This window comes from Suillus plorans, assembly GCF_016647745.1.
Source record: "Suillus plorans strain S12 chromosome Unknown HD556scaffold_53, whole genome shotgun sequence".
Taxonomy (NCBI): domain Eukaryota; kingdom Fungi; phylum Basidiomycota; class Agaricomycetes; order Boletales; family Suillaceae; genus Suillus; species Suillus plorans.
The window spans coordinates 130,708-157,869 of record NW_024537437.1 but is presented as its reverse complement, the minus strand read 5'-3'; the positions used below and the strand labels follow the sequence as shown (position 1 = coordinate 157,869).

The window sequence follows — 27,162 nt, the reverse complement described above, 5'->3', positions numbered from 1 at the left end:
TACCGTAAGAACACACTGAGGAAAGGATCAATGGTCGTTGAATTTAAATTGTGCCTTTGAAACTTGACTGCAGCGACCATATGCATACGTAATGAATACGTATACGTTCCCAATTGGCTTGACTAAACTTTACCACCTTGGTCAGCTCCTGCGCCCATGAACAACCGTATCTCGCGCTCCGTACTGGAGGATAATCACAAAAGGCTTATTGATCAGTACAAAGCAAACCTTTCAGATGTATGTGCTATCCAATCAATCTTGAATGATGAGATCTTGTCCCATGTGGTCCAAGAATTGGCGCTCAGTGATGCGGACCATACATGGGCGAAGGAATGGATCTCGGATACAGGTGATTGTTGCAGCATCAAATCTGTGAAACCGTAAGTTGATCATGAACTACAGCAACCATTTTCCGTTTCTTACGGGTGAGTAAAATGCTAACCGGTTGCAGCAGCAAGTGTCTCCGCTAAAGCATGGCATGTAGCACCATAGCTTCGTCCGTTCATTCACATTGGAGGCCATATACACGGCACTCATTTGGCGTTTAAATGCATTGCGACTCTTCGCTCTCCCTTCTGCACTGCTTCATTGTCTTCCACCGCCGATCTGTGATCCACTTGGCCGTCCCCTCGTGTTTCTCCAGTTGTCAGAATTGCTGACTTGCGAGCAAACAATGATGGATGGGTTGCTGATCTCCCTCGAACGCCTGAGTATTCATCTCCGCTCACTCAATACTCTTAACGATGAGTTTGTGAACCGTGAAGTAACTCTTCAATGCGTTTTCGTCATCGACCTTGAAGGTCTATCAGTCCAGTCGGTTGTAAGTCAATACGCCTTGAGACCTAAACTTTTATTCAGTTCCGTGACAGAACCTTAAAATTTTAACATGGCTCATGAAAGAAGTAGTTCCCCGGTACCCTGGAATGCTTGGTGCAGGTAACAATGCATCGCTCTAATCATTTGCTACGATCAAACTCAATTTTGTTTTGTCTTAGTATTCTTCCTCAATTACTCTTGGACATATGCAATAACCTGGTCCATTATGAAGTGCGTTTATTCTAGAAACATTTTTTTGGTCTGTTTGACCAGAACCTAGGTCCCTGCTTCCTAAATCCGCGGTTGCCAAAGTCTTCTTTCCATCCAGGGAGGAGCTTCTTCGATATTGTTCTGCGTCAGCGCTACCATCTAGTCAGTCACACTATCTCGTTGCCTTACACACTTAGCAGCCATGCATTCGTCAGATTATGGCGGTGCACTTTTGCCACTCCACCTTATCGAAGATCCGCTAAATTCGCATGAGCAGAAAAATTGTGCTTCTGTTGCTTCACGTGAATGGTGCATGCCGGCGCCCAGCACCGGGCTTCCTGAGACCCTACACCGGCAGCCTTCGTCCGTAACCATACCTCCTCGATCCTCCTTCAACCCTTTCTTTGGTTATCCTTCAGTCGCTTCCTTCTCACGACCGCACACGGTACAACAAGGTCGCCGGCGGAAACGTGATCTGCTGTTGACCCTGTCAGTTCTCTGGTGGAAAAGATGGGGTACACGCGTCATGATAACACTCTATTTTCTTATCGTAGTCGGTCTTACACGCAGGAGAGTCAGGAGAGTAGCACGATGGATGCTTGGAGTAGCTCTACCTTCTGGTAGCGCCTTGCTTGCCATGACTTAGCTATGACTTAGCTTGTGATGGACCCGGTATGTCATTTCGGCGGTACTGATGCCATGCCACGCAACCAAGAAGTGCCGAGGTGTTTACATAACTTGCCTTGCATTCATCAATATTGATTAATCATTTTCAATCGGCGGAGAGACCCCTCGCTTCTCCGGTCAACATGCAGGCTCAGTCAGGCTCAGTCCTTGTTACTTTCGTAGCGACCCTACATTCTGGCACCCAGGAAAGGTCATCCGCAAGATTAATAGCGTGATGCTGACACATCATGTGGGGTATAGTAAAGTAGCATCGTACTAGTGTCGTCCGCACAATACAGGTTTACACCTACTTGCTACAGCTTGGGCGCCAAAACCGCCGCCGGCAGTACTCGGTTTCTATCAAAAATGTTCAAGAGTAGTAACTTGTTGAGATCTAGAGGAAGTACTCGGGAAGCTAGGTGGAGCAAACATTCGTGTGAGTAAATCGGTCTATTCAAAGAAAACACGGAGCAAGAGATGATCGCAGGAATAGCGACGTACCTTCCCACCAACATTCTGTGGAGCCTGTTGACTCGGACCATCGCGTTCGTTCTCCGGGGCAGCTTCGAACACATTGAAATACATGCTCTCGCCAGGACCCACCTCGAGTATACTCGCGGAATTGCCGCAACGATAACAATAGTTAGGCGCCGACCAGACCGTCGAAAGGTGTTTGTCAAATAATGACGAATAACCTTCCATGCAGAGTTGATGTGCGCGCAAGATATGCGACATGTTGTTCGTTTCCAAGAACTTGTGTACAACGCCTGATCCAAACGTGTAGCCAGCACCTCTACATGATCCGTTCCAGATTGAAACATCAGACACAATACAAGCGGAGTAATGATAAGCCTCATTAGTCAATAACGCTAGTGATATGCTAGAGTAGGCACGGACCTTGGGGATATTGCAAAGTCTTCTTTCTCTGCATCCGGATCCGACCACACCAAATCAGCCATAGGACCCTCGTGTGGAATTTCTGGACGAAATGAGGGTGGGCAGCAATGAACGGGCGGGGGTAACGTACCTCTAAATCGATCTACAACTTTGATTTGATCTACGGAGTGGATAGACGGCGAAAGACCTGAGACGGGGAAATGATCAGATCGTGATACTGTGAAAGAATGGATTGCTGATGACCTCCATGAACGCAGAATATCCGATCATCGATTACCACAGACAGGGTCAAGAAGTCGAACATGTCCGTGAAATAGGTCCATACATGTGATGAGCCGTATTTTCGCACACACTCCGTATAAAACCCATAAGTCTAAGTTAAACATTGAGCGATAAGGGAGCTCCATAACATCATGAATTGATGGCTGACTTGTGTTACAGCCCTTGATTCATGGTTGCCACGAATTAACTGGACTCTGTCGGGGTAGCGCAGCTTAAGACACGTAAGGAGTGATATGGTCTCCACACTGAACAGGCCACGATCGACGTAATCCCCTGGGGCACTATGAGAAAAGGGAAGTGTGTTCTAACAGGAAGAATGGAACTCGCCAAGGAAAAGATAATTGGTGTGAGGAGCATAGCCACCTATGCGGAATATTTCGATGAGGTCGTAGAACTGACTTGAGTTCTATGATGAAATGTTATGGAGTGATTGAAGCTGGGAGATACTCACCCGTGTATGTCTCCAACGACCGTTACTGGTGCACTGACATGGACCACATTGGATTCCCTCATGAGAACTTCTTTCGTTTTTGCACATATTTCACGTAAAAGGGCCTCATGTAAAAGCTGTTTGCGGAGCAGTTGCTGTATACACGCGTCGAGATCGAAGGGGGCCATAATTCTGCGGTCTCGTGCTCCAAGTGATTTCAGGAAAGGTTAGTCACAAGTCACAGATCCATCCCTTTGTGCATGTTTGGGTTCCCACCACGGTCTCGAAGTCGCCATACTTAGGACCATAGCACCTACGCAGTTCAAACAAAGTTTCGACTATCAAATTGATCGCGCTCCTTGGCACTCTGAAGACCCGTGTACTCGGTCAGCAGTGGATTATGGGTAAGGTTAAGTTTGCGAGTGGTCAGGCCTGGAAGGACGGAGATTTTCTCTCATGGTGCCTGTGTCCGAATTTGCACAAGCCACAAGCCCATTTTTACGTTGGCGTTTCAAGCTTGGCCATGGGCGATCCTGACACTAGCGCTTTGATTGGTGGAAAGGGCCTCGGCTAAACGGCATATTCCCTTGAAATGTCCCACCAGGTTCAAAACTTAGACTGAGGGTCTCCTGATCGCGTCCTCGAGGTATTCGCGTGTCTAATGAAAACTTACCGTTCCAGTAGATTGGCGATTGGCGCTTGGCGCTTGCCGGGGAGGCACGCTGCGGGGAGGTAATATACTGGTAGTAGCTCCACTGTCAGATTATATTCCGAACTTGTGCTTTTTATTTTATTTTTGTCGACTTCTCCGAGCCGTGTGGTGCATCTCTGTGTAACGTCCCAATGCTGAAACCGAACGGTGATTCACCGATGTCTGTTTCATCCGAGGAGATAGACGAGCGCTGGTTTCAATGGTGCAATATGACTTGTTGAGGGCAGCCAAGCTTCTGGCTCCGAGTAGATGATTATCATGCCAATGCAGTGGACGAATCGCCCTTAACAATGACCTCGCAATATTTTAGGCTACCGTCGGTGCCGAAAAGGAAGACGCCTTCCCGAGGACAAGAACACGTGGGCAGTGTGATTCTTCATTTGCAGGCATCAGTCTGAGAATGTTCTACTCTCCCTGCAGGTCGGTCACGCTCTCGAAGATGCATGATGGGAAGTTTCATCGCCTTTATAGTGACCTGACGTGTCATCCCGCTCTCTGGTTTGGTCATCCATCTTCCTCCTACAACGTCATTCTCGAAGTTGTGGAAATCCGCAAGCTCTTGTCCCGGCGTTTTGTCAACGTGCAATATAGGCATCTCGTTAATTTCGATCTTCGGGCGACATTGTTCGGGATGGACCCTACTAGGCGTAATCATTCCAGCACAGCTGCTAACCAATCCAAGACTGTGTTCTGTGATTGGTCACCTATTTCACGAGGCTGGGATTTCCCGACTAGCTAACGTTCCAACAGGGTCTAACAACAAAAGGTATGGTGACTGACCCAAGTCGCTTCCTTTCAATGGGTTATCTGACAACCCGTCCCGTAGCATGAGTCCCCTTGGAGAGTGACATCAATAAACATTCAATACTACACTTCTTAAGGGTCATCTGCTCGTATGTAATGGATCTTTCCGCTTAGCGTTAGATGAAACCAGCATGTCCATGACAAGTTGCTGCACAAGGGCTGCCACTAATTTATGCCTTACGAGAGAACTCGGCAGATCCGACTCGATTTAAAGCCAACTGTCCAGGAACGCACGCTCCGCAAACTCTCTAGCCTCGTGATCTGCCCGCAGCGATCTTCTGCAAACCTGCCGTTCTCTACAAATGGAGGAGTTCTCGTTCTGAGCTCACCACACAGCTTTCCTCGGTGAGACCCCGTATCTATCCAATCTTGTCTGTTCTAATTTTTTTCCATTGTTCCTTCTATTGCTCCACCCGCTCCCGAGGTGGTATGTACCTTCGTTGAACCTTCTTACCTGACGGAATTTAGTCTCCCGGATAATGAACTTCCAAGACCGTAATGTCAATCATGATTAGTGCATTCCGCCCACATGATCTTGTCCCTATCATGCTTGCAAAATTGATCTGGGCCTTCCACAGAATATCTCTTGATGCCGGAGTCATACGCAGCCTAAGTTAACTCTTTCATACCGGAATTACGCTCTGGGAAGTAATGATTTAGTAACCGATCTACTCATTCATTAAGGTACGTTGTCACCCTGATATGACAGGCGACACCCGAGTACTTTCACTGCAAAAATGTATATAAGGGCTCACCAACTACAATAGCTGGGAAGTCTTTACTGTTAGCCAAACCTTCCTTGCACGATGCAGTATCCAAATGCGTACTCCCACAACAGTCACCATCAGACACAACAACCACATGTCTCTGCCCACCATCCTCGACAATCTTCTTCGAGCTCGAACAGTAACACCTCCGCATATCCCCAACAAGCACAGGTGTTATCGGGCTACCCACTTGACAGTACTTTGTCCGATGGCATAATAGGTATATTAATGTCACTGAACGGCGCTTTTATTGGTAGTTGACATTCTTCAACCAGGAAATCACCACACTGGTAATCCATTGCAACCCCCTCCTTTCTCCAACCATCCGCAGCACGGGACGTCACCTGCCATGGATACTCGCAGGTCTTATTATGCTCCTCCTCCTCCTGCACCAGCGAACCAGCCTAATACTTACTATCCCTCGCATCATCAGCCGTCTGCGCCAAGTCCCCAATATGCGGTACACTCCCATCCGCATATCGATCCTCAGACTCTACATGCTCATTCAGGATCCCAACACTTCATCCCGACACCATCGCAGACGTACCAAGTATATTCCAACACTGTGCCATCGAACCCACGGTCCCGTTCCACCGTCGAACCATACTATCATATGTCGCCCAATCCCCAACACACCACCCAAGGCAGCTCACCCCCGGCTGCGCCACGTTCTACGCACACATCCCCCTCCGCCAACCCGGCACTTATTGGAGACCGGTTTCCCTGTGAGCTCTGCGATAGGTCGTTTACTCGCTCGCATGATAGAAGGAGACATTATGAGACCGTCCATGCTGCAACCCCCGTCCTACATCGATGTCGTTACTGTGGGAAGGATTTCAGTCGCGCGGACTCACTTAAACGCCACATCGATAATGGATGCGACGAGATGTCGCACAAATAGATTTGGAAATGACTTTTTGTTTATCTTCCAACCCAACCTTTAACCATCCAAGCATTGTCCTAATTATTCATTTGAACATTACCTCCGCTACGTTAACCCATCATGCCATATAATTCTCCGCAGTCCGTCCAATGCTTGGAGCGTGCTTGTACTTATGTGTATTTTTAACTACTGCACTAGACTCGGAAGGATCCTCCAGTAGCCCTGCGTTTAACTGGTACACAGTTGCTAAATATGACGCGATGCATAGTGTAATCCCTCACACACAAACACTCTCAAATCGCGGATTCCCCGGTACTTCATGAGAGTATGATATTCCTGACTAGAGCGCCCACGGCTACATTGGGTGACCGATATCAAGGCCTAGAATTCCAGTCTGCACATCACATTTGGATCATATCTCCGACCGACGGTACTTGTTTAAGAAATAGCTAGTCATCGTGATACGCAAACGGACTCGGACAGCCTGCTGATCACCCATGGATCAATTGATCACGCTGGGTTTCGTCTGGTGTATCAGTGATCAGTGGAGCCATTCATATATATTGATGAAAGGTACTTTTTCCCTTATTGACTGCCTTGGACGCGGGAGCCCGGCAAGTATTGGTCATGTCACCTAGTTTTTGGAGAGAGGCTGCCATTTTTGCGTAGGCGCCGAGGGAGCTCTTTGCAATTGCTGTGTCTATCCGATCATATGATAGGACGATATTCCACAGGGCTATGCGGGACCGGAACGATCGCATTACTGCATGGTGCATCTGCAACCGAATCGAAATAAGGATTCAGTGAGCAGAAAGCCACCCGAGGACCTCGGGTGGGACTACCCACATATGCAAGTCTATCTGAAGAACTTGGTAAGAAATAACGTCATGCTGTTCGTATGACATGTTTGTTTTTCGAAGAACCGTCTCGCGACATTGCGGATCCGCTTCCGGGACCTGAAAAACAAGTTCAATGTCATCAAACGCGGTGCCTGTTCCATCAGAAACCAAGCGAAATAGCTTGGCAGAAGATTCACGACGGAAGGAACCACAAGTGATAGCAGCCCACGTTGACGGATGAAAAAATATGAATGACACTTCTGGTGGTAGGCTCACAAAGAACGCGGCACGCGCTGATGCACGTATGAATAATCAATGCATTGACATGGATCTCAATCATTATCATCGTCACCTGAGTCACTGTCTCTGCTTCTGTTATCAACTAAGCCCTCAATTTCGACCCCAGGATTGTCATCTTCGACGTGAGCATCGTCTTTTTCTGCGCGTTTCTTGTTCAATTTGTCGATGATTTTGTCAGCACGATTGAATATTCCACCCGTGGGGGCGCCGCATGCTAAGCACTTTGGAGTTTTGGCATAGCGCTTGATTGCGCAGGCCGAACAATAATAATGCCCGCACCGCGTGGCCACTGGATCTGTATAAGGTTTGCGGCAGATGAGACAAGCGAAAGGTATGTCCTCGTTGTCAGAATCGGAGTCTGACACATCCTCGACTTGTTTCCGCGGGGTTTCAGCGAGTTTATCCAATTGCCAACCAGCAAGATCTGTCCAAAGTATTTGTCTTTAGTTTCTTTAAGCGTAAAGGCTATGCAAACATACATGTGCCACGGTCGTGCAAGAATTTGCAAGTGTCACCAAACCCGCAGTACCCCGTTTCTGATTGGGATGATCGTTTTAGCATCCGTATCCGTCGGAGAAAAAACTTACGAACCTTTATAGTCTTTGCAAACATCGGGCTGATAATCGACAATGGTTACAGTACGAATGGTGCTAGTACCTCGCTGAGGACCAACACGCATAGCTTTGGGTACTTCCTGACTTTTTTTCAGGTGACTTCGATAAGCATTCTGGCCCCTATACAGCCCATCATCAGGTACTTCCTCTTCCTCTTCACCTCTGTCTGCTTTCTCTTTCTTCTGACGTTTTGCAAGTAGCTCCGCGGCTTCGTCACCAGCTAATATCTCAAGTGCTGCGTTGGTGTGTGATCCGGCTGCGGTCCACTTCACTGCAGGACCATCACGTTCCACATAGTCTGGATCGTCCATTTCATCCTCTTTTCGTTGTGCAGCAGTACGTTTCGTGCCAGCGCTCAGAAGATTGCCAGCTGCTTTGCGGGAAGGAAGAACCACCGCAGACTTGGACGAAGACGGTATCGGCGCTGATCCATGGGGAGGCGGAGAGGCCGATCTTTTTCGCGAGGTTGCTGGTCGAGATTTTCCTTTCTTGAAGAAGGGGACCTTAACATCGTTTGTGGTGGACATGGTTTTTGGTCAAGGTTTGCAACCTCAAGCTCATGGTCGATTGTCTAAATTACAACCAGTCTTAGTCATGCTTCTATTAGTAAGCTGCTAACTTCAATTACGGCCACGGTGTCCACGTTCGAAATTCGAATCACTTGACTTGAAATGTGAGAACTGAGACGAAACGACACTTGACTAGTCTGACTAGTGACTGATCGCAGTATTGATTCCTCAGTGGGTCCCACATGAAACAGTGAACGATGTGTAATTAATACTACCAAGGTCCAAGAACCTCTATAAAACAGCCGTACTCATCCTAGCTGCTTCAAGTAGCAGTCTATTTGCGGTCAACACTAACTCATCATTCAAATATTCACAGCCCAGGAAAAAACCAAGGCACAATTTACTCATACAGTCAAAAATCAGTGCAAACTTTCAATCGCAGAGCGGTGTAGATTAAGTAGTAACGTCAATCTCGGTGTCGTGGAATGTAGCAGCTTCTGACTGCGCTTATGACATCCTCGTCTGTGTCTTCCAGGGCCATGTTCTACGACGCAGAATCACCCCTTGATCATGTGGTTTGCCCAGGTATCAATTTTGGCTCGCCCGTCAGCCCTGCAGGGCATATTTACACCGGAGGAAGGACGGAACCTCAGGCTGTCCGGCAGACACACTACTGCAATGGTATTGGATGTTTGTGAATATGTCATTTAGGCAGATTGGGCGGAGAATATCCCATTGGAAATCTGATGCGGCGATATCTCAACTAGATATTATCCTCGAGCAGAATGTCGGACCACCCGCTGGGTGGTACTTGATACTTGCGGCACGGCGGGCCTCATCCGTCCGGCCGTCCGACTGAATCTGCAGTGCTGACATAATCGCTACTTTCATACTTAGTACACGAAGCGTTCTCTACAGGACCTGCCAGATTTCATGACGCGAACTGGCGCGCAGTATGGAAGGCAGCTCGTTAATAGAGATTACGAGGAAGAGATAGAGCAGATTAGGTGAGTGATTGCTGTTGATCTACGTGCATCTTCTGTGCTGAAAACTGGAGAGACGCTATGAGGATTTTACGACCATTGGTACATACATTTGGACCTTACCGCGTCTGTTAACTAATTACACGTGTCACACCACCAGATTGGATTCAAGACTCGATAGTGGAACGAAACAGACGCATACGCAATGCAAAGGCAGCAAAAGTGGCCTACCGCGGTCCTAGCGGCGAGATCACGCCTACATGGGTGTGGGCTCAGTTATGGAGGTTTCTGAGAGCTGGAGAACCCTGGCTTGTGATAAGTCTAGTTGGTAAGGATTGCGCATTGTCATGATTTCTTAACCGACAACGCGCCAGGTATCTTCATCGGCATGAATGCCGCTCTCATTTCAATCATCACGGAATGGCTCTCGGACATCAAAATGGGCTACTGTATGGACGGGTGGTGGTTAAACTCCCAATTTTGCTGCTTGGAAGTTGAAAGTGATGGGGAATTTTGTCCCTCGTGGCACCTGTGGAGTACGGCGACTCTGGTACGATGGTTAATCTATGTCATTTTCGCGGTAAGTCCTCTCTCACTTGATATTTTGAACTTGACAAAGTCCATATCGATCCACAGGCCATATTCTCGTTTGTGGCGGCTCATCTTGTTCGTAGCATGGCGAAATATGCTGCTGGATCTGGCATTTCAGAAATCAAATGCATTCTCACAGGCTTCATCATGCAAGGGTTCCTCGGGTACGCCACCTTCTTCATCAAGAGCCTTACACTTGTGAGTTGTTTTTCAAATCTCGTAAACAATGTAATCGACCAGAACTAGCCTCTGGTCATTGCCTCTGGGTTGTCCGTTGGTAAGGAAGGCCCTTCGGTGCATGTCGCGTGCTGCATTGGAGCTATCGTTGCAAGTTGGTTCCAGCGGTTTTCTCGAAGTCAAGGTTTGGGTTAACACTTCCGTATATATAAACATATCTTCATTCTCAATAATCAAGGGAAAATGCGTGAAATCATCACTGCCGCCAGTGCTGCAGGAGTGGCAGTTGCTTTTGGGTCACCAATCGGCGGTGTTCTGTTTTCTATTGAGGTACAGATCCCCATATTTACCGCGTTTTCTGATTTCAAACCCGCATTTACAACAGGAGATGAGCCAGATGTTTCGCATCAAAACGATGTGGAGAAGTTTCGTGTGTGCGTTGGTGGCGACATTTACGTTATCCGTCAGTGGATTCCCTCGCCTCGTCTCCTATCTTGACTGGCTCATTTCAGGTGATGAATCCGTTCAGAACGGGAAAGCTTGTGCTGTTTCAAGTGACATATAACCGTGACTGGCATTTTTTTGAGATCATCTTCTTTATCATACTCGGAATATTCGGCGTAAGGGTTTTACATCCTTCCGATTTTGCCCTTTGTTGACAACGTCGCTCGTCATTCTAGGGACTCTACGGCGCGTTTGTAGTCAAATTCAATATGCAAGTAGCTGCATTCCGTCGAAAACATCTCGCAAACCATGGTGTCGCAGAAGCTGTTATTCTTGCGACCCTTACTGCAGCTATTGGTTACTTCAATCGTTTCATGCGCATAGACATGACAGAGATGATGTCGATTCTATTTCGTGAGTGCGAAGGTGGCGGAGATCACGACAATCTATGCCAGTAAGTACTGCACCAATCTGTCAATCGGCCTACACTTTCTCATCTTTTCTTGCAAGAATGGCTGTTCAGTGGCCCATGGCAAACTCTCTCCTTCTCGCCACATTCATACGCATGGGATTGGTCGTAATTTCTTACGGGGCGAAGGTCCCCGCAGGTATCTTCGTACCTTCAATGGCTGTTGGGGCAACTTTTGGGCGGATGGTCGGCATCATGGTGAAGGCAATGTATCGGTAGGTGGATATCACTAGCTCTCATCACAGAATCACGAGAACTCTCTGTAGTGCTTATCCTCACTCAGGGATCTTTTCAATTTGCGATCCGAATGTACCATGTATTACACCAGGCACTTACGCCTTTCTTGGCGCCGCGGCAGCCCTTAGCGGAGTTATGAGGATAACGGTGACCGTTGTCGTTATCATGTTCGAGCTCACCGGAGCATTGACGTATATCTTACCGACTATGGTGAGCATGATAGTCTAGTGTTACGATTAAGAAAGTTTGCCTCTCGGAATTTAAGTCCTTGATACTGATTCTCTCTAGATTGTCATACTGGTAACAAAAGCTGTCGGCGACTTCCTCGGGACTCGTGGCATTGCAGATGAGGCGATTCGATTCAATGGTTATCCGATCCTCGAAAACGAGGATCACGGCTTCAATGTCTCAGGTCAGTATTCCAATTGCTACTTGCATTCATGCCATTCTCATGTCCACGAAGTTTCGGAGGTCATGAAGAAGGATCTTGATATTCTGTTTGCGTCTGGGATGATTGTCTCCGATATTGGTACGTTTGGACAGATCACCATTGGCTAGGAAACACTATTGACCAGTGCTTTGCAGAGGAATTGTTGGCATCTACCAATGTGAAAGGCTTTCCGATAGTTACTTCCGAATCATCTCAAACGCTTGTTGGGTACATGGGCAGAACTGAATTGCGCTACGTGCTAGGTATGTGTCCGTTAGCGTTTGACTCTCGTGTGACATAACATAGCCTAGACAAGGCCCAAAACGTGGGGGACATATCCCCAAGTACGCCCTGTGCGTTTACTAGAGGAGCCTCCGACCAAGAGGACTTTGTTTTATCGGATATGACCTCGGGATCAGCTCTTGGTGTAGAGGAAGACGTGGCAACGGAACTTATAGAAACGAGCGCAACTATCGACGTTCTTAAACTCTGGCCTTGGGTGAACCAGGTACTGTACTTTACGCGAGCTCTTTGACAATCTTTGACCTGTCTTAAAGACACCTCTTACTGTGTCTCCGCAGCTACCACTGGAGATAGTAACACAATTGTTCAAGAGAATGGGGTACGTCCTACTTGACCTACACAGACAATGCCCTGCCCTTACCTCTTATTGACACAGTCCCCGGGTGATACTTGTCGAGGAACACGGATCGTTGAAAGGTCTGGTAACCGTTAAAGATGTGTTGCGGTTCAACGCGGTAGAGCAACCTGTTGGGGATCTACATTGGAATACAGGTGAACTGGAAGCTATTCTCGATGTTATGTGGAATTGGGCAGTAGGAATTGCGGATACTTCCATAAATTGGTATAGACGCTTAATACGTCGGTGAGGCTACCGTGTCTACTTGCTGTCCTAATAGATTGTCTATGTACTGACTCATACTTCCCTAACTCTTGTTTGCATCGATCAATATGATAACTTGGGCGGTGTATGCTAACATCTTTCAAATGCATCGTGTGCAGGAGTATTCACATCCTGGGTCATCGTCAAGCGAGTAGTTGGGACGGACTCAAGAACATACTGGTGATCCTAAAAGGAAGGCACATCTTCATTATATCACCTAGGCGTTCTCGTAGAAACCCCTCAAGAGCGGTTTGGGCATGAATTTTCTACCCAAAATACCGTCTTGAACGTCTTGAACCTGTGCAGAACATTACAGGTGAGGACTTGCGGGTGGGCGACAGCACCACTCTGACGTCGAGTGAAGTCTTGAATAATAATTGACATCTGGTTGGTTCTATTCCAGTGACAGCAGAAATTTACTGCTGAACATGAAGTCGAGTGGTCATGGACCTTACAAGCAATGCCACGTGCAAAGCACGAAAGATGAGGTAGGGAGCCAAGTCACCGCGCAGACCGAATCTAGAAAAGTCGAGTTGGTCGACACAAGTCATCGAAACCCTATTCTGAACCACATTGGGTGTAACTGGACAGTATTCGTAAACACTCGTAAGACTTGGTTTACATTTTAGGACGGATAACTCTGTTCCACCAATCGCCTTGCTCCATCACCAACGCCGTAAGCTCACGGTGAGCATCAAGCTTCTTTCTGACAAGCGAAAATTATGAGGCCCGTACCTCGAATTTACGTGGGACGTGTATGACCGATCAATGAACGCTTACTGATTTGCTAATGGACCTTGCGATTTTTGGCGACGCTGCTGTATCATCTACGTACTGTAGGGCCACATGTGATTATGGAAATTCCGTGAATAACTGTAGAGCCTTGGAGTTTTCTTTGTGTTCGGATTGCCTTCATAGCAGTAAAGATTCATCGCCAGTGTAGCTGTACATGATACGGGCGGTACAGAATGCTGTTGATATCACTGGATTTGGCTCACCTCGGGGAAATTAGGAAAGTCTCAATGACTAGCCTGAGATTTAGGACCTGTGGTTATGACTGATAAGTACTTTGTTGTTTCCAGCCAATGAAACTACGTCCATCTGTAGCGACGCAATGTCATGCATGACATGGAACTCACGTTCGCAATATCCCCCGGGCCCCAAACGATATCCTCAGCGAATGTTCGTCTAAACCCAACCAACATCAAAGACACCCGAGCCATCGCTCGACTCCCAAACGTTGGTAAGATGTCCTATTGGAAAGGTACAGGCCTTACCAGATGAAACGGCCAGTACGCACGATCCTTTTTTCGGTGATCAAGGATACCCCGCCGATACAATTGGTCGAGACAAACTTGTTAAAGAATTTTTTTGAATGCTCCCCATCAGTGTCCATATCCGTGGGCAGGGGCCCTACAGTAGACGTGCTGACTTTTTAAAACATAACAAGAATCGAGATCTTTATCCTGTAACCTTACTGCAACCCTGCAGGATCGTTGTTCGTTTGCTGTGAGTCAGTGACCCTATTGAAGTATCTTATTTTTCAAGTATTATCCTGAACACGCAATCAATTTAACCGAAAGTGCATACGATTTACCAAAGATATACAAACCTGGTTTCGTTAGGAACGTTGGTGGCAGATCATGATGCTGAGATCGTGAAGCCTACAATACGCACGCCCTCCTATTGGATTGATGAGAGAGCGGAGTACTCGTGTATCACGAGTGACCATAAAGCAATCGAGTTACTTTTACTGTTATCCGAGACATTTGAAATCGGCTGCAGCGGGACGACAAATGCAGCACGACTCTTCGTCGGTTCGCCCACTTCCAGCGTAATCGCAAAATCTGGGGTGAGATCTAAAGGGGAGGCAGAAGAGAATTGGCGGTCTTCATGGTTGCGGCTCCTGGAGTTCCGGGCACTCGCAGCACATAGGGCTTCCGAAATTCCCGCGTCGGGGAATATGTAAGTTCTAGTAGGTAATGGCTGAATAGGGGATTGACATCGTGAATTGACGTACTTAGACTTAAAGACACCGGTCATTGGGAAATGTCCGCTAGGCTAACGTACACGCCCTCGTGAGTGCACGGCCTATTCTGGTAAACAACAATTAACTAAGAAAAAATCTGTTCATGTTCCGATCAAGTCATCAGAAGAACGTGCTACGTACAAAATTAAGTCTATGCTTGCGATGAACAATCAAGCTATCACGGCAAACGCCGTCGAACTACATACGGGTTTTCACGGGTCGAGTAAAAAACTAAGGGTCCGGGGGAAAAGGGCTCGCGGAACACAGAACGCGAAAACAGGAGTGTACTGAAGTCTATGAGACAGCCAAAATGCAACAAGCTCAAAGAAAGCGAAGATGGAAATCTGCGCTCGCGGAAAGACATCGTGCCATGCAAATAAAATAAAGTCCGCGCTACTAGTGGACCGTGGGTAGTCCTGAGGAGAGAAGTTAATACAAAAGGCCATAGCCACTTGGATATAATTTCAACTCACTCAATACCCACGAGTACGCACAGCGCCTGTCTGACACAGGTACCCGTCTCGGACTGAGACTTTGAATGAATGCTAAAATTACTGCGGCCCACTAATCATAAAATCGTGGACGTGAACGACATCGTTGCGCGTTCCCCTTACTTGGGTTTTTTAAGCGCTGGTAGTTCCATTGCAGGTTCCGGCTCTAGCTGGGATATGCGCACGGGAACAAATACAGGTGCGGGGGAACTGTGCTTGGACGTTTGAAGGCGACCAGATGCAAATGGTTTGATAGTGGGATCTGATGTGAAATTGCGAATTTGTTGACATGATAGTGGTGGGGGGCCATGGTCAAGTAGCGAGGTCATATCATGCGCTGGCATATAGCTGCGTCGAGGATGCGACAAGGTGTCAAGTTCGACACTAAGCGCGGTAGGAGTGTTTGGATAATCCATCTCTGAGGTGCGAGATTGCAGACGAGGCTTGAGTAAATTTTCAAGCTCGAGTTCCTCATCTCTTGCGCTGATGCGAGAGCTGAGGGAATCTATGGAGATGCGCGTAGGGAAAGCAGACAAAACAGTATCTCTTGCTGCGAGAAGTGTTGACGAGAGCGATGAAGTAGATTCAAATGGTGATGAGGAGATAATGTCAGTCTTCTGAATACTAGAAGTGGCTTGCGAAACGGCTCTTCGCTTGGTATGACGCACACGATGTCGAGGTATGATGAGTTGGGTGCGGAGGTCGATTGGATCTGATGGCCATAGCTGATTTGCATGCCGCAGTGCTGAAAGAGACACGCCATATCGTAGAGCGATTGCAACAAGTGAGTCGCCGGGTGAAACCTACGAGCGAAATTTTGTAACATATTCATGTTTAAGGGCGGGAGAAGGACGGACTGTGTGTAGGATGTCATCGATGTCATGGTGGTTGGCGGTATCTAGATTATCTGTGGTATCGTCCGACGGCTCGATAGAAGAAGGGCAGTCAGGAACATCATCCGACAACGTCATTTGTATTTCACCGACATCTTTCACAGTGCATGATACTGAAGACCTGCGCAGCGGGTGAGAGTTCAACACTTCTGAACAGCCAGCATCGTCCACATGAACGTGGTCGCTTGTGGAATCATTTCTATGAAGTCCGCCAGGGTGCAACGAAGTAGCGAAGCCGTTGGTGAGGAGCTCATCCCGCTCGTCAAGCTCAAGCATGCGGGTTGAGCGCTGAGCAGAGGAGGCCCGGGTGAGATAGGCTAGCCAGCCCACAATTATTAATTTACACAAATAAATAAATATCGCATTTTTTCAATATATTATGAACTTTATTTTGTTCATAAAGTTTCAGTACTAAGTTCAAGTTGTGGGCCCCTACGTACAGTAAGTTGAAACTACATAGCCTTCCAGCACTTGTTGGTATGCATTTTTGACCTGTTCCTTCCACATCTTGTATCTTATGCCCGTACCCTAGCTTCTCAACTTTGTGCCGCGCGCTCGCATCTCATCACGTTTTCAACTTACTAGATATACTATGACATCCGCTCCTGCTTGAAGTTCCTGCATCTGTTTGATGTGACACCCATGTCGTGTCTTCGATGGTAGTAAGTGCTGCTATGAATTCAACCGCGTCTGTGGTAATTGCAGGCTGTTACCTATATGCTTACAATGGGACATTGGCTTCGGGTCGTGACTCTCGGCGACTCAGAGAAGTTCAGCGCGTATTGGAAGATCGGTTCCGTTGTGAGATAAAAGTACTAATACGAAGGAACGGTTATTCGGTTGGTCTGGCTAATGGTAAAAGGGGAAATCTCACGAACAAGACCTGCAATCGCCTAGCAGGTTTGGCGAATTCCGGGACTCAAAAAGTGAACTGGCCAGCAGGGAAGCAGGCTCCAAAGGGGGTGCTGACTTCACGATTACATCCTCATTCCATGCCCGATCGCCGGCCCAATTATTGCTTTGTATATAGATGGGTATGTTTTGCACTCCTGTCCACTGACATATTTCCAAGTCTGAGTCCATCGTGATGCACTCCGCTGTGTTACGGCATCCAGATTGGGTTTACTTGGTATATCTTGTCCGAGACCTTAGCTCTGATGAGGTATATAAAGTAAACTTCACCGATGCAGTCTCCCTCACATCACGCATTCGAGGAGAGGAGAGTCTTTCGGATTCAGGTCTGTCACAAAAAATTTATACAGCCCGTATAGATGGGAAATGTATTCAATGTTCGTCATCTCACTATTGTCATAAGCGTGCAAAATGCCTTCTGGACTGCTCTGACCGAGATTGTTTAACTCATCTTGTGGCTCCTCGTGCTTACTTGCATCATGATCGTGGATCAAACTAATTGTGCACTTGTCGAGGTCCTATCACGAGAGATATTCCATCGATTGAGGGTCCAGGGGGACTGTCAAAATGTTGTCCAGAGTTTTTAGGAACCATACTTTATACCATCTCCTAAACGGTGTAGTGGCTGTAAAGTTTTTTGCGGAGTAGCTGAATTGTTCGTTAGGAATTCATCTCGCCCCTCAAGCTTCTGACATAGCAGTTTAGAACGCACTGGGAACGACTCTTAACCCTAACCTCACGATGACCTGAACGGGACACCTGGTCTGGTGGGTGCGTTCGATTTTTCTCATGACAGGTTGATTCAGACTGAAGACAAGATCTAGACAAAGTATCCAGCTTTATTGCGGTATCGTCGTCTGGTTTATTAGCTTTTTTTGCAGATGCCGCATGCCGATACGTCTTTGGTTCCAGACTCCATTAAGACTAAGTCTGAATTCTGGACTCATGTGCACGATCAACTAGAAATTTTGATGGGAGGCCAACGACATTGGGTGGGCTTCGATACCATAATATTTAATTCAACCCCAAAACTAAATCACTTAATTTACATACAGGTCTCAAATTTGTCCAATGCCGCTTCGCTTATTTACAATTCCTTGCAAGCTTTTCCCAGCAATTTCGGGGATGGAGAGCGTTCGGTCAACTGGTGTGGTGAGTCCCTCCACTTTCCACCGCTGGTATCGACAACCCAGTCAACAAAGGATGATCGCCCAGCCCCTTCTCTTTCAAGTGTTGAGATGTCTTGCTGACTGTTGACTTCAATTCTCACAGGTTTCTATCTCATCTCTTCCCTTTTCCCTCAGCCACGATTCACTGATGCCTCGATGGACCCCGAATCTCAAACGCGTGCTTCCACTAATATGCTTTTGGGACCCTTTTCCGGCAGGCCTGCCTGTCAATGGATCGAGGTCTCCCCTCGACCTCGAGGCGTGTGTGGAGATGCATTTGTTAAGCGCAGTACCGTCCTTGTTCTAGACGTCTTGACCTACCCTGGGCATATTGCCTGTGACGGCGATACGAAAAGCGAGATCGTGTGTCCCCTCATTCTTCGGAAAGGGGGTGAAGATATCGTGGTGGGTGTTCTAGATCTTGATTGCCTTGCGATTGGGGGGTTCGATGCAGACGATCAGGTCGGACTAGAAAGAATTGCGGCACTCATCATCAGATCTTGTGACTGGTAGTAATACATCAAATGAAACGATGAATGATTACGGTGACTATGAGGACCCTGCAACAGATTCCTGCTCTTTCTTCCACGCAAGAAATTCCTCATGCAATTTCTTTTGTGCATCCCACTCCTTCCGTGCCCTCTTTTGTTGGTTTTTACTAAGCTCTTCCCCACTTCCAGTGGCAGTAGGGAAGCCGCATTCATCCCATCGGATATACGCCCCCTCGGGTACGTTGGGAGGCCGGAACATCTCTTCGGGAGGAACTCGCCCTTTCTCCATCTTCGCAAGACGCTTCTGTCGTACCTCCTCAGCTGCAGCCGCCTTTTTCGCTGCTTGAGCATCTAATTTCAGCCGCTTTTCTTCCCGTGCCTTGATGAGCTCCGCCGGGGACACGAGCTTGACAAGAGCCTTGCCATCTATGGGAAACAGAGTCAGTTTGAAAAGAAAACGAGGCATTTCTGCTCTAGATCACCTTCTTGATCATCGAGCGCGACGCCCAAAGATACAAGATCGTCATCGCGCAGTTTATCACAGAGCTTGAGTATTTCCTTCAAAGCATCATCGTTTTTAGCAATAGCCAGTTGACGAACGCCGTCTCTGAATGAAGACAGGATGCGAAGGTATGGCATCAGCGTTTCTTCTCGCTAAGCTGTATGATCAATATCAAATAGCATAGAAAATATACAACAAATATCTCACGTTCACGCCACCGGCGCCCTCATCTTCTTGCCCCCAGCCGATCTCGGACGCCTGCCCTTCGCCTAGCCCAAACATGCGGAGCATGTCACCAATCCATGTCGCGGATTGCTCCACCACACTGACATTGGCCTTCCTTCCTGAGCTGTTAATGTAGATGTTGATACGCGAAACTAGGTCACGTATGACTTTGAGTGCTTCAGGTGTATTAAATGAGTCGCAAAGAGCCACACGGAAGGCCGTCTTGCTGTCGTGCAAGCTAGCAGGGCGTTAGGGTATGGCACTCGAGAGATATTGCCTGTTTGACCTTTTCATGAGTTCTTGCTCAGCATCATTATAGTGATGCTCTCCATCCGACTGGTCCTCATGTGCCCGTGCTTGACTTATGATCGCTCGGACATTGGTGAAAAAATTCTGTAAGATATTTTAAAATATAGCGGATATTAAAATACGGAGGACTTGCGTTGAATGTAACCTCGAGGGACTTGACTTCGCCCGTCATCATCGATTCAGAAAAATCGATCTTTGCATTCCATAGCTGCGTTAGGAATGCGAGCCGCAACTGTCGGGCTGTGAACCTTTGAAGTATCTCCTGTGTGACCGGCCGCATGAGTGATGCGGAGAATAGATCAAACACCCAAAGTACCCACGTCAATCGTGATGAAATTTTTCAGCGATTTGCTCATTTTGAGGCCTTCGATGTGAAGGTGACCGGTATGGATAAAGTAGTTAACCCATGCACCGCATTCATGGTAAGCCTATCACCACCTTTATTTAGAAACATCTCTGGAAGGTACTGCGGTGAACTAACCTCTGATTGAGCCATTTCATTGTCGTGGTGTGGGAATGCAAGGTCTATACCGCCAGAATGGATGTCTAATCGATCTCCCAGAATGGCACTTGCCATCACAGAGCACTCAATATGCCAGCCTGGGCGACCTGGACCCCAAGGTGAGGGCCACGAAGGTTCTCCAGGCTTCGACGCCTTCCAAAGCGCGAAATCAGAGGCAGATCGTCGTCCTGAGGTGGACGAAAGTACGCCTGATGTCCAAAATGGCTAACGTCACTGATGGAACGCCCACGACAGAATCAACACACCTTCGCCTTCAGCCAGTAATTCTCTATTCCCTTTACTCCAGGGCTCCAACTTGGCATAATCGTGCCGATCAGATGAATCGAATGCACCTGTATCAAAGTAGACACTGCTTTCGAACTCATAGCCATAACCATTCTTGATGATGCCCTGAACGAATTCAACCACTTCAGGAACGTATTCGGTGACGCGTGTAACAGTATCTGGGTAACGGACACGAAGCCGCTCCATGTCTTTGAAAAATAGACCTTCCCAGTGTGCTGCAAGAGAGCGGAATACAGACTGGTCTGTGACAGTATCTTGGAGCTATGCACATGAATAACTAAACGGCCAGGAAGAAAGCATAACAAGAGAAACTAACTTTCTTGTCAAGGGCGGAGGCGAGAATATCACGAGACTCATCAATAAGTCTGAGCGCTGTGTCACCACTACTCTGATTGGCAGATAGTGCATGCCTTGCAGCTTCAATAGCGGCAAGGGTACGATCCTACATTGGCAAATATTGATTATACGCCAGGAAAGGCACAAGAGATCACCTACAGCGGCTGTAAAATGCATGTCGAACTTCTCGTCTCTCTTTAGGCATTCGAGTTTGCGGCTCTGATCCCGCGCAAGCCCAGTAATTTGTGGCCATCGTACCTCTTCATCCCCTCTTGAGGGTTTCTCTTCATCAGGCAGGCCCTTGGAAACGTTCTCCCTAACATAGCTTCCCCATGCTTCATTGACTTGTGACAGTAGATCGGCTGAAAGCGCAGTTGCGGAGTTTCTAAATTGTGAAAAGAGGTGATTTTGACGCGCTCTAACGATGATCTTCAGGACGTGTAAGACGTCGTTTCGATCATACAGCTAGGTGATCACGCACCTTATCGTCTATGTCGGTAACATTCATAACAAAGTGCACGTCATAGCCAAAGTAGTCTGACATTATTCTTCGCAAAATGTCTTGCGTGACATAATTTCTGAAACCATGTCAAAATTGCAGTATATTCACCAGGGAGTAAACCCTGACCTCGCGTGACCCATGTGAGAGGCATCGTAGACTGTGGGACCGCAGTTATACCATTTGACATGGGAACCATCGATAGGTATAAATTCCGTCTATCAGCAGTCAGCAGATCGATCTAACGCCCAGTTCAGACACGCACTTTGGTCTTGGTTAACGAATTGAAGATCTTAAGAACAGGTTGGTCAATTTGGCGAGGAGGTGGGTGCCATGCCGGTTGCCGAAGAGCCATCACTGCGTCCTTTAATGTATTCACTGACCTCCTGTGGGGCGCAGATGCTCGATAGCCAGAACGAGCAATAATATTGACCGGAGTTCTGATCATGCCATGAAGCCAGAGCTAGCTAGCTGGAGTCACAAGTGTGCTTATGTAATAAGCGCTGCGGCTAGTCCAAAGGTTGACGCGGGTCCCGAAGTGCCAGCCTACTACTATGTAGGTTTCGGTACTTTCTCGTACATATCCAAAGACGTCCAGCTTCATGCCAGCATCTCAACCTTTCACCGCGCTAACAGCGAGACTGAACGCTTGGTGCTTCAAAGAGCGCTTGTCCCGCTCTCTTTCGCTAGCGTAGGTTGTGGCCGCCGATCGGAGGTACTTCATGTGACGTTGAGTATTAATCTCTTTTCATCCGCATTGTCAAGTGATTCGGAACTTCGTCCACTGAAAGGAAACTTTGAGACCCTCTGAATCTTACGAGGGAAAAGAGCTAGCTCTCACGCAGCGGCGATCCCTATAAACAACGTTCTGACTCCTAAACTCGGTTGCATGATGACAGGTCCCCCTTCGTATTCGTCTACCGGTGCAATCCGGCCTTGTTCTCACAGAATCCTTAGATTTCACATGAAACTCCACACGCTCTGTCGATGTGGAGATGCAGTGGTCCTATCTGATAGGCTCTCAGTCACAGTCTAGCTGCTCAGGGCATATTCAGCCTTGATCTGGATACAATCGAAGCTGAACTTTCGGCATTGTACTAGCGGATCGAAGCAACGAAGGTCGCGCAAGTTCGCTGAGCGGTAAATACATTCTGAATGGGTAGATTTTTTTTCAAATTTAATGAAGCCCACTTAACTTTAGTCTTTTAGTGATAATCTTTCGCGCTGTCGGAAATTATAGTCTCGTACGTTTCGCTCCCCGTTACTCGGAGTCTGATCATGCCAAATACAAATTCGCGTTCCATCTCTCAGCTCAAGGTTTGCTAGACACATGTCGTTCGCGCTGTCGTAAATGACAGTTTCGTGCTACTCCCCATTCCTCGGAATATCTTAGGTCCGATCGAGTGAAGATGCAATGGTCCAATTGTTTCAAGCTCAAGGTTTGCTAGACAGGTGAATGCTTTCGCTATGCATCGAAGCTACCGAACGATCGTGGACCATGAGTTCTTGACCTAACCACAACTAGTTTGTGATTGTCCATTCTTGATGAACAATTCAAGTTCTCACTACTTTGCCAAAGAAGGGTCGGTCGCAATCTATATGCCTTTCTAGGGTTTAGTCTGAGAGTGTCTCCGATGAACGAGGGTTGCCCTTAGACTTTTGGTCTAACACAGCAAGATCATCATGATATCAGACCGGTCACCAATGGTGCATGCGAAGGTGAAATGCTGCGATGACCTTGATGCATCTTTTTCAGTGTAAAGCGATGCAAGTATGACACCTATCTCGCAGACAATAAACAATTGGCGGCCGGTGCCACGGGGAATTACCTAGTACGTGAGAATCTCGAATTTTGCGGCAGGTACTCTGATTGCACTTAGAATCTTTCCCCACCCTGTCGCCGCTAACGTACCTTGCAATTTGAATGAGCACTTCAGAGAATTGCACTTGTGCCTTCTTTCCACATACCGCCGATAATATCCAGCGACACCCAAGCACATGATACTCAGAATAAATACTTAGAATATTTGATTGGCCGCGAAGCCCTGCGCGTTTCGGCTGTCGAAGAATAGTAGTGGTTCCTATTTTTTGTTCGTATCCATACAGTGCCCCGCCGGAGATGGAATAAGATTCTAAAACTCTATCTTGCTGCATACCCACTCCCTTAAATTTGTCCATGAAAAGGCCATGACCGTCTAACCGGTTTCCCATCGGGCTGCAGAGCGCTCAACCACCCGTGCCGCCGTCAGCCTATCAGCTGCCGTCTTACATCAGAACGAAAGTTAAGGTTAGTATATCATGATGTTAAATTCTCGTCAGACTCCCTTGTCCCTCGTTATTTAAGGAGCTTTCCCATTCCATTAATTATTTAGTCTGCGCCCATTCCAACTAAGCAAGATCTTTGATCACATCAGCTGCTGTGCAAAGTCCACCATTTATCATCCCCAGTCGAAGTCATCACTAGCTGTGCGACATTGCCACCGCCCACCTATTTCCTCTCAGATTTCTTCTCCCTCCTTCATCATCCTCAACATGCAACAGCAGCCCACCTGCACTAGCCTACGTGTGAGGTGAGTCATTTATCCCGTTTCCTGTGGCGCTGTGACTCATGACTCGTAAGATCTCCGCAAGATGCTCAGATCATCTTTCACGCCGTAGCACTTGGAGTCTTGCCCATGGTCACACGTCGTCTCGACACAGAGGAACGACGTTCGATAACCTCGGGTTGTGTTTTCGTTTGGGAGGAGCGAGGGCCCAGCCCGGAGGCTACCGGGGTGAGACTTTGTTGATGGCCGCCTTCCATATCACGCGCTAATCCATCCACAGCTGGGTATCGAACGATGGACCGATGGCAAGAGGTGTGATTTATGATTGATACCGTTTGATTGAATGAAACGACTAACATTGATATGAAGGTGGGGTCCAAGCCGGGTCCGCGACGTAAGTTCATACCTACCTTACGTCCATTTGTCATGACTAAACGCTTTTCAGGAATTTCTTTTCTATCAAGAGAGAGACCCTGAGCCCGTTGATATCGAGCCAAACTCAGACTCCGACACTACGTCTGTCCGCTTTTCCCTTGTTTCCATCCGTCTGACATCTCAGCGACAGGATCGGATCAAGTCCCCTAGCGCAACCTGGCGTGAACCATGAATACGTTCGCGCCAGTCTGGTCAAACAGACGTATTCCGTCTTCGTTGAAACCCCAATGGGACGGAAGAAATGGCACCTTAGTACGCGGCGCTGTTCTAGTCATTGAAGTAGCCGAAACCTAACTTTTACATTTGCTCAGTTGCCTATTTCACACATGACAGCCTTGATTATCTCCGAACTGTGTCTGACCTTCCCGACCTTGCTCGTATCGTTGTGCCTCCCGGGAACTATAGAAGCGCTCGACACAACACGAGCAAGCACGGCCGTGCTCAGCGAGAAGAGCGACCACACCCTTTCACCCCTCAGTATGCTCCGTATCCCTCTTCTCGGGTACCAGTGATCCAGCCTCCCAATGACTGCCTACAATCGTTTGACTACTCAGGGCGTGCACAGCCTCGAGACGGTCAATCACTAGCGCCTCTTACGTACCTTCAAAACCTAGCTCCACCGCGAAGACACCCGTTGGATGAGGAGGCTCTAATGGCTTTTTACCCTCGTTTGTGCTGAACTTCGTATTGTGTTTTCTTCGCACTGTTTTCTATGGACTGTAGAATTAATGATCTCTAAACCTATAAATGCTGTGATGTTGTCGTGTTCACCATACGCCATTCTCTTGGTTTGCAATCTGCAGTAGCCTATCATACTTATCTCGTGTTGTGTGTACTTATACTTTTGCCTGCGTTACCTACATTTGACTACGTTGGGATTTGACGACATAATTTAGCTGCTACGTCCTATCAATCCCATGAATTGATCCCTAGTCCCTAGTTGAGCTTGACAACCACACGAATTGGGCGACTGTACTTTGTGTGACGCAGCACGACTTGAATCGCACAGCTTCGGACGGGACAAAGCAGTGCGCAGTTAATACTTGCCTGAATCGTGCTGCTCTTACGAAGGTGCCGTGTGCGTATACCCTGAGTATCCCTGCTTGCTGATGAACGTGTCAGGACAAGGATGTAAAGACCGCAATCGGTATTATGATACTGCTCCAGAACACCACTGTCCCCGCATTATTATCTTATATATAGTATGATATGGCATCCCTGCATTCGGTTGCATTAATCAAGGCCCCGGTACATTCTAGAACGTAGGAAGTAAGTGCTTTAGGCTATGAAGCGGCTAGACTTGGTGCTTTGAACTCAATGGCCGGTGGAGCAGTGATACCGTTCGCCAGGGAAAGTCAACTCTAGTACTGGCAAATCATGCGCTGCATGTGGCATCAGGGAACCATTTCACAAACAACGCCCATCTCATCGATTCGCCCTTGCCGGTTCCGACCGGTTCTCATCATCGTTCTGTCCTATCCCCAAAACGGATTTCAATCGATCCAGGCAACTCTGACGTGGCCATCATATGGAATATGTTGAATAGTTTCAGCAAGAATGGGATACAAAGATAACGACCAAACGTGCATGGTGAAAGAAGGACAAAAGCGACTGACGGTATTGGGTAAGACGGGGTTCTTGGTGGGCATGATGTTGTGCGATAGATCGGAATATCATGAGAACATGGCCTATTACAAGTCTCGGTCCAAGAATGCATCCGTAAATTGGCGATGAACGGGACGAACCTTGAAAGATGCTCCAGGGCATAGGCTATTGAATGTGGTTCTTGATGTATGACACCCGTATTACATATGAAAGACCATAGGTTCTGGCAGGTTGCAATCAAGCGGAAGAAGATCTGGTCTGACCGCGCCGTGTGAGCGCATCTTGAGGATCTGTATGATGGTATATGTAAAAGTGGGCGCGATAAAAACTGCAGGAGTGAATATCAGAAGGATTAAGATTTAGTATGATTAGACGTTTTGCCAGACCGGCATCTTGTTGAACAAAGCTTGTGGTTCAACGGTCACTTTGACCTGATTTGATTCGAACACGTGTTGATCCCCTCGAAGCTTGAAAGCTTGACGTCTTGTTCAACGAGTTGAGGAGCTGGAGCGGAGCGTGCGGATGGGCGGTTTCATAGATTGAAGCAACCCTGGAATATCTGATAATTATGTAAGGTAAAAATTATCCGAAATTATGAGGTTTTTGAATATTTCAATCTGAGCCAGACTGCCGCGGGGAACTGTTTTATTTATGAGATATCAATTCAAAGAAGTTCCGGGATTTACCGAAACCCAAGAAAAACAGGGAGGGGGGTGCGTTTTGATCGCAGTTAGAAATATGGGGGACTTGAAAGAAATTGAGTTGTAAAGTGATAGAGTTTCGCGCTGTAATCGAGATTGGCGACAAGCCTTTTGGGTCGTCGCCACCAATAAGATTCATCAGTTAGTTTCCCGAATTGGCCCAAATTAGAGCAACTGACTATGAACGGAAGTCAGCGGATACCCCTGGTACAGAAAATAGTTTAATTAATTACCAAACCATCTTCTG

The 27,162-nt window shown here is 47.5% G+C and overlaps 9 protein-coding genes across 9 annotated transcripts; 5 read left to right on the top strand and 4 right to left on the bottom strand.

Annotated features, from left to right (window-relative positions):
- Nucleotides 1-156: 156 nt before the first annotated feature.
- On the top strand, nucleotides 157-1,672 carry HD556DRAFT_1446451 (CRAL-TRIO domain-containing protein; the record flags this gene model as incomplete). Its single annotated transcript, XM_041307091.1, has 7 exons — nucleotides 157-349; nucleotides 403-425; nucleotides 485-820; nucleotides 870-936; nucleotides 996-1,047; nucleotides 1,097-1,188; nucleotides 1,227-1,672. The coding sequence occupies 7 exons, from the start codon at nucleotides 157-159 to the stop codon at nucleotides 1,670-1,672; spliced, it is 1,209 nt and encodes a 402-aa protein (XP_041157083.1).
- Nucleotides 1,673-1,879: 207 nt separating this feature from the next.
- HD556DRAFT_1491579 (Metallo-dependent phosphatase-like protein) lies at nucleotides 1,880-3,489 on the bottom strand (the record flags this gene model as incomplete). Its single annotated transcript, XM_041308800.1, has 8 exons — nucleotides 1,880-2,107; nucleotides 2,194-2,485; nucleotides 2,590-2,671; nucleotides 2,720-2,776; nucleotides 2,833-2,962; nucleotides 3,020-3,144; nucleotides 3,199-3,269; nucleotides 3,323-3,489. The coding sequence occupies 8 exons, from the start codon at nucleotides 3,487-3,489 to the stop codon at nucleotides 2,087-2,089; spliced, it is 945 nt and encodes a 314-aa protein (XP_041157082.1). The 3' UTR covers nucleotides 1,880-2,086.
- A 1,715-nt stretch (nucleotides 3,490-5,204) lies between these two features.
- On the top strand, nucleotides 5,205-6,925 carry HD556DRAFT_749595 (uncharacterized protein). Its single transcript, XM_041311498.1, has 3 exons — nucleotides 5,205-5,501; nucleotides 5,585-5,804; nucleotides 5,860-6,925. The coding sequence occupies exons 2-3, from the start codon at nucleotides 5,624-5,626 to the stop codon at nucleotides 6,483-6,485; spliced, it is 807 nt and encodes a 268-aa protein (XP_041157081.1). The 5' UTR covers nucleotides 5,205-5,501; nucleotides 5,585-5,623; the 3' UTR covers nucleotides 6,486-6,925.
- A 713-nt stretch (nucleotides 6,926-7,638) lies between these two features.
- HD556DRAFT_1242875 (uncharacterized protein) lies at nucleotides 7,639-8,747 on the bottom strand (the record flags this gene model as incomplete). Its single annotated transcript, XM_041298322.1, has 3 exons — nucleotides 7,639-8,030; nucleotides 8,086-8,142; nucleotides 8,198-8,747. 3 exons carry the CDS (start codon nucleotides 8,745-8,747, stop codon nucleotides 7,639-7,641), a joined length of 999 nt encoding a protein of 332 aa, XP_041157080.1.
- Nucleotides 8,748-9,601: 854 nt separating this feature from the next.
- On the top strand, nucleotides 9,602-13,120 carry HD556DRAFT_1394142 (chloride channel). The gene is made up of 18 exons (XM_041303636.1): nucleotides 9,602-9,736; nucleotides 9,789-9,814; nucleotides 9,873-10,040; nucleotides 10,087-10,292; nucleotides 10,349-10,501; nucleotides 10,550-10,664; nucleotides 10,719-10,810; nucleotides 10,866-10,943; nucleotides 10,993-11,100; nucleotides 11,161-11,378; nucleotides 11,435-11,608; nucleotides 11,660-11,840; nucleotides 11,919-12,042; nucleotides 12,094-12,159; nucleotides 12,216-12,323; nucleotides 12,372-12,568; nucleotides 12,618-12,682; nucleotides 12,740-13,120. Exons 1-18 carry the CDS (start codon nucleotides 9,663-9,665, stop codon nucleotides 12,948-12,950), a joined length of 2,364 nt encoding a protein of 787 aa, XP_041157079.1. The 5' UTR covers nucleotides 9,602-9,662; the 3' UTR covers nucleotides 12,951-13,120.
- A 2,483-nt stretch (nucleotides 13,121-15,603) lies between these two features.
- Nucleotides 15,604-16,653, bottom strand: HD556DRAFT_1446446 (uncharacterized protein; the record flags this gene model as incomplete). Its single annotated transcript, XM_041307090.1, has 2 exons — nucleotides 15,604-16,287; nucleotides 16,342-16,653. The coding sequence occupies 2 exons, from the start codon at nucleotides 16,651-16,653 to the stop codon at nucleotides 15,604-15,606; spliced, it is 996 nt and encodes a 331-aa protein (XP_041157078.1).
- A 1,416-nt stretch (nucleotides 16,654-18,069) lies between these two features.
- On the top strand, nucleotides 18,070-18,994 carry HD556DRAFT_1394116 (GAF domain-like protein). The gene is made up of 3 exons (XM_041303635.1): nucleotides 18,070-18,281; nucleotides 18,345-18,441; nucleotides 18,562-18,994. The coding sequence occupies exons 1-3, from the start codon at nucleotides 18,171-18,173 to the stop codon at nucleotides 18,969-18,971; spliced, it is 618 nt and encodes a 205-aa protein (XP_041157077.1). The 5' UTR covers nucleotides 18,070-18,170; the 3' UTR covers nucleotides 18,972-18,994.
- Nucleotides 18,995-22,139, bottom strand: HD556DRAFT_1394111 (tRNA synthetases class I (C) catalytic domain-containing protein). The gene is made up of 13 exons (XM_041303634.1): nucleotides 21,894-22,139; nucleotides 21,758-21,846; nucleotides 21,611-21,707; nucleotides 21,289-21,558; nucleotides 21,110-21,235; nucleotides 20,754-21,054; nucleotides 20,467-20,696; nucleotides 20,306-20,413; nucleotides 20,119-20,247; nucleotides 19,963-20,069; nucleotides 19,659-19,914; nucleotides 19,432-19,603; nucleotides 18,995-19,375 (listed from the first exon to the last, which is right to left on the bottom strand). Exons 1-13 carry the CDS (start codon nucleotides 22,074-22,076, stop codon nucleotides 19,008-19,010), a joined length of 2,436 nt encoding a protein of 811 aa, XP_041157076.1. The 5' UTR covers nucleotides 22,077-22,139; the 3' UTR covers nucleotides 18,995-19,007.
- Nucleotides 22,140-24,000: 1,861 nt separating this feature from the next.
- HD556DRAFT_748033 (Gti1/Pac2 family-domain-containing protein) lies at nucleotides 24,001-25,622 on the top strand. The gene is made up of 7 exons (XM_041311497.1): nucleotides 24,001-24,198; nucleotides 24,249-24,402; nucleotides 24,455-24,486; nucleotides 24,544-24,568; nucleotides 24,620-24,690; nucleotides 24,734-24,861; nucleotides 24,921-25,622. The coding sequence occupies exons 1-7, from the start codon at nucleotides 24,161-24,163 to the stop codon at nucleotides 25,286-25,288; spliced, it is 816 nt and encodes a 271-aa protein (XP_041157075.1). The 5' UTR covers nucleotides 24,001-24,160; the 3' UTR covers nucleotides 25,289-25,622.
- Nucleotides 25,623-27,162: the final 1,540 nt, after the last annotated feature.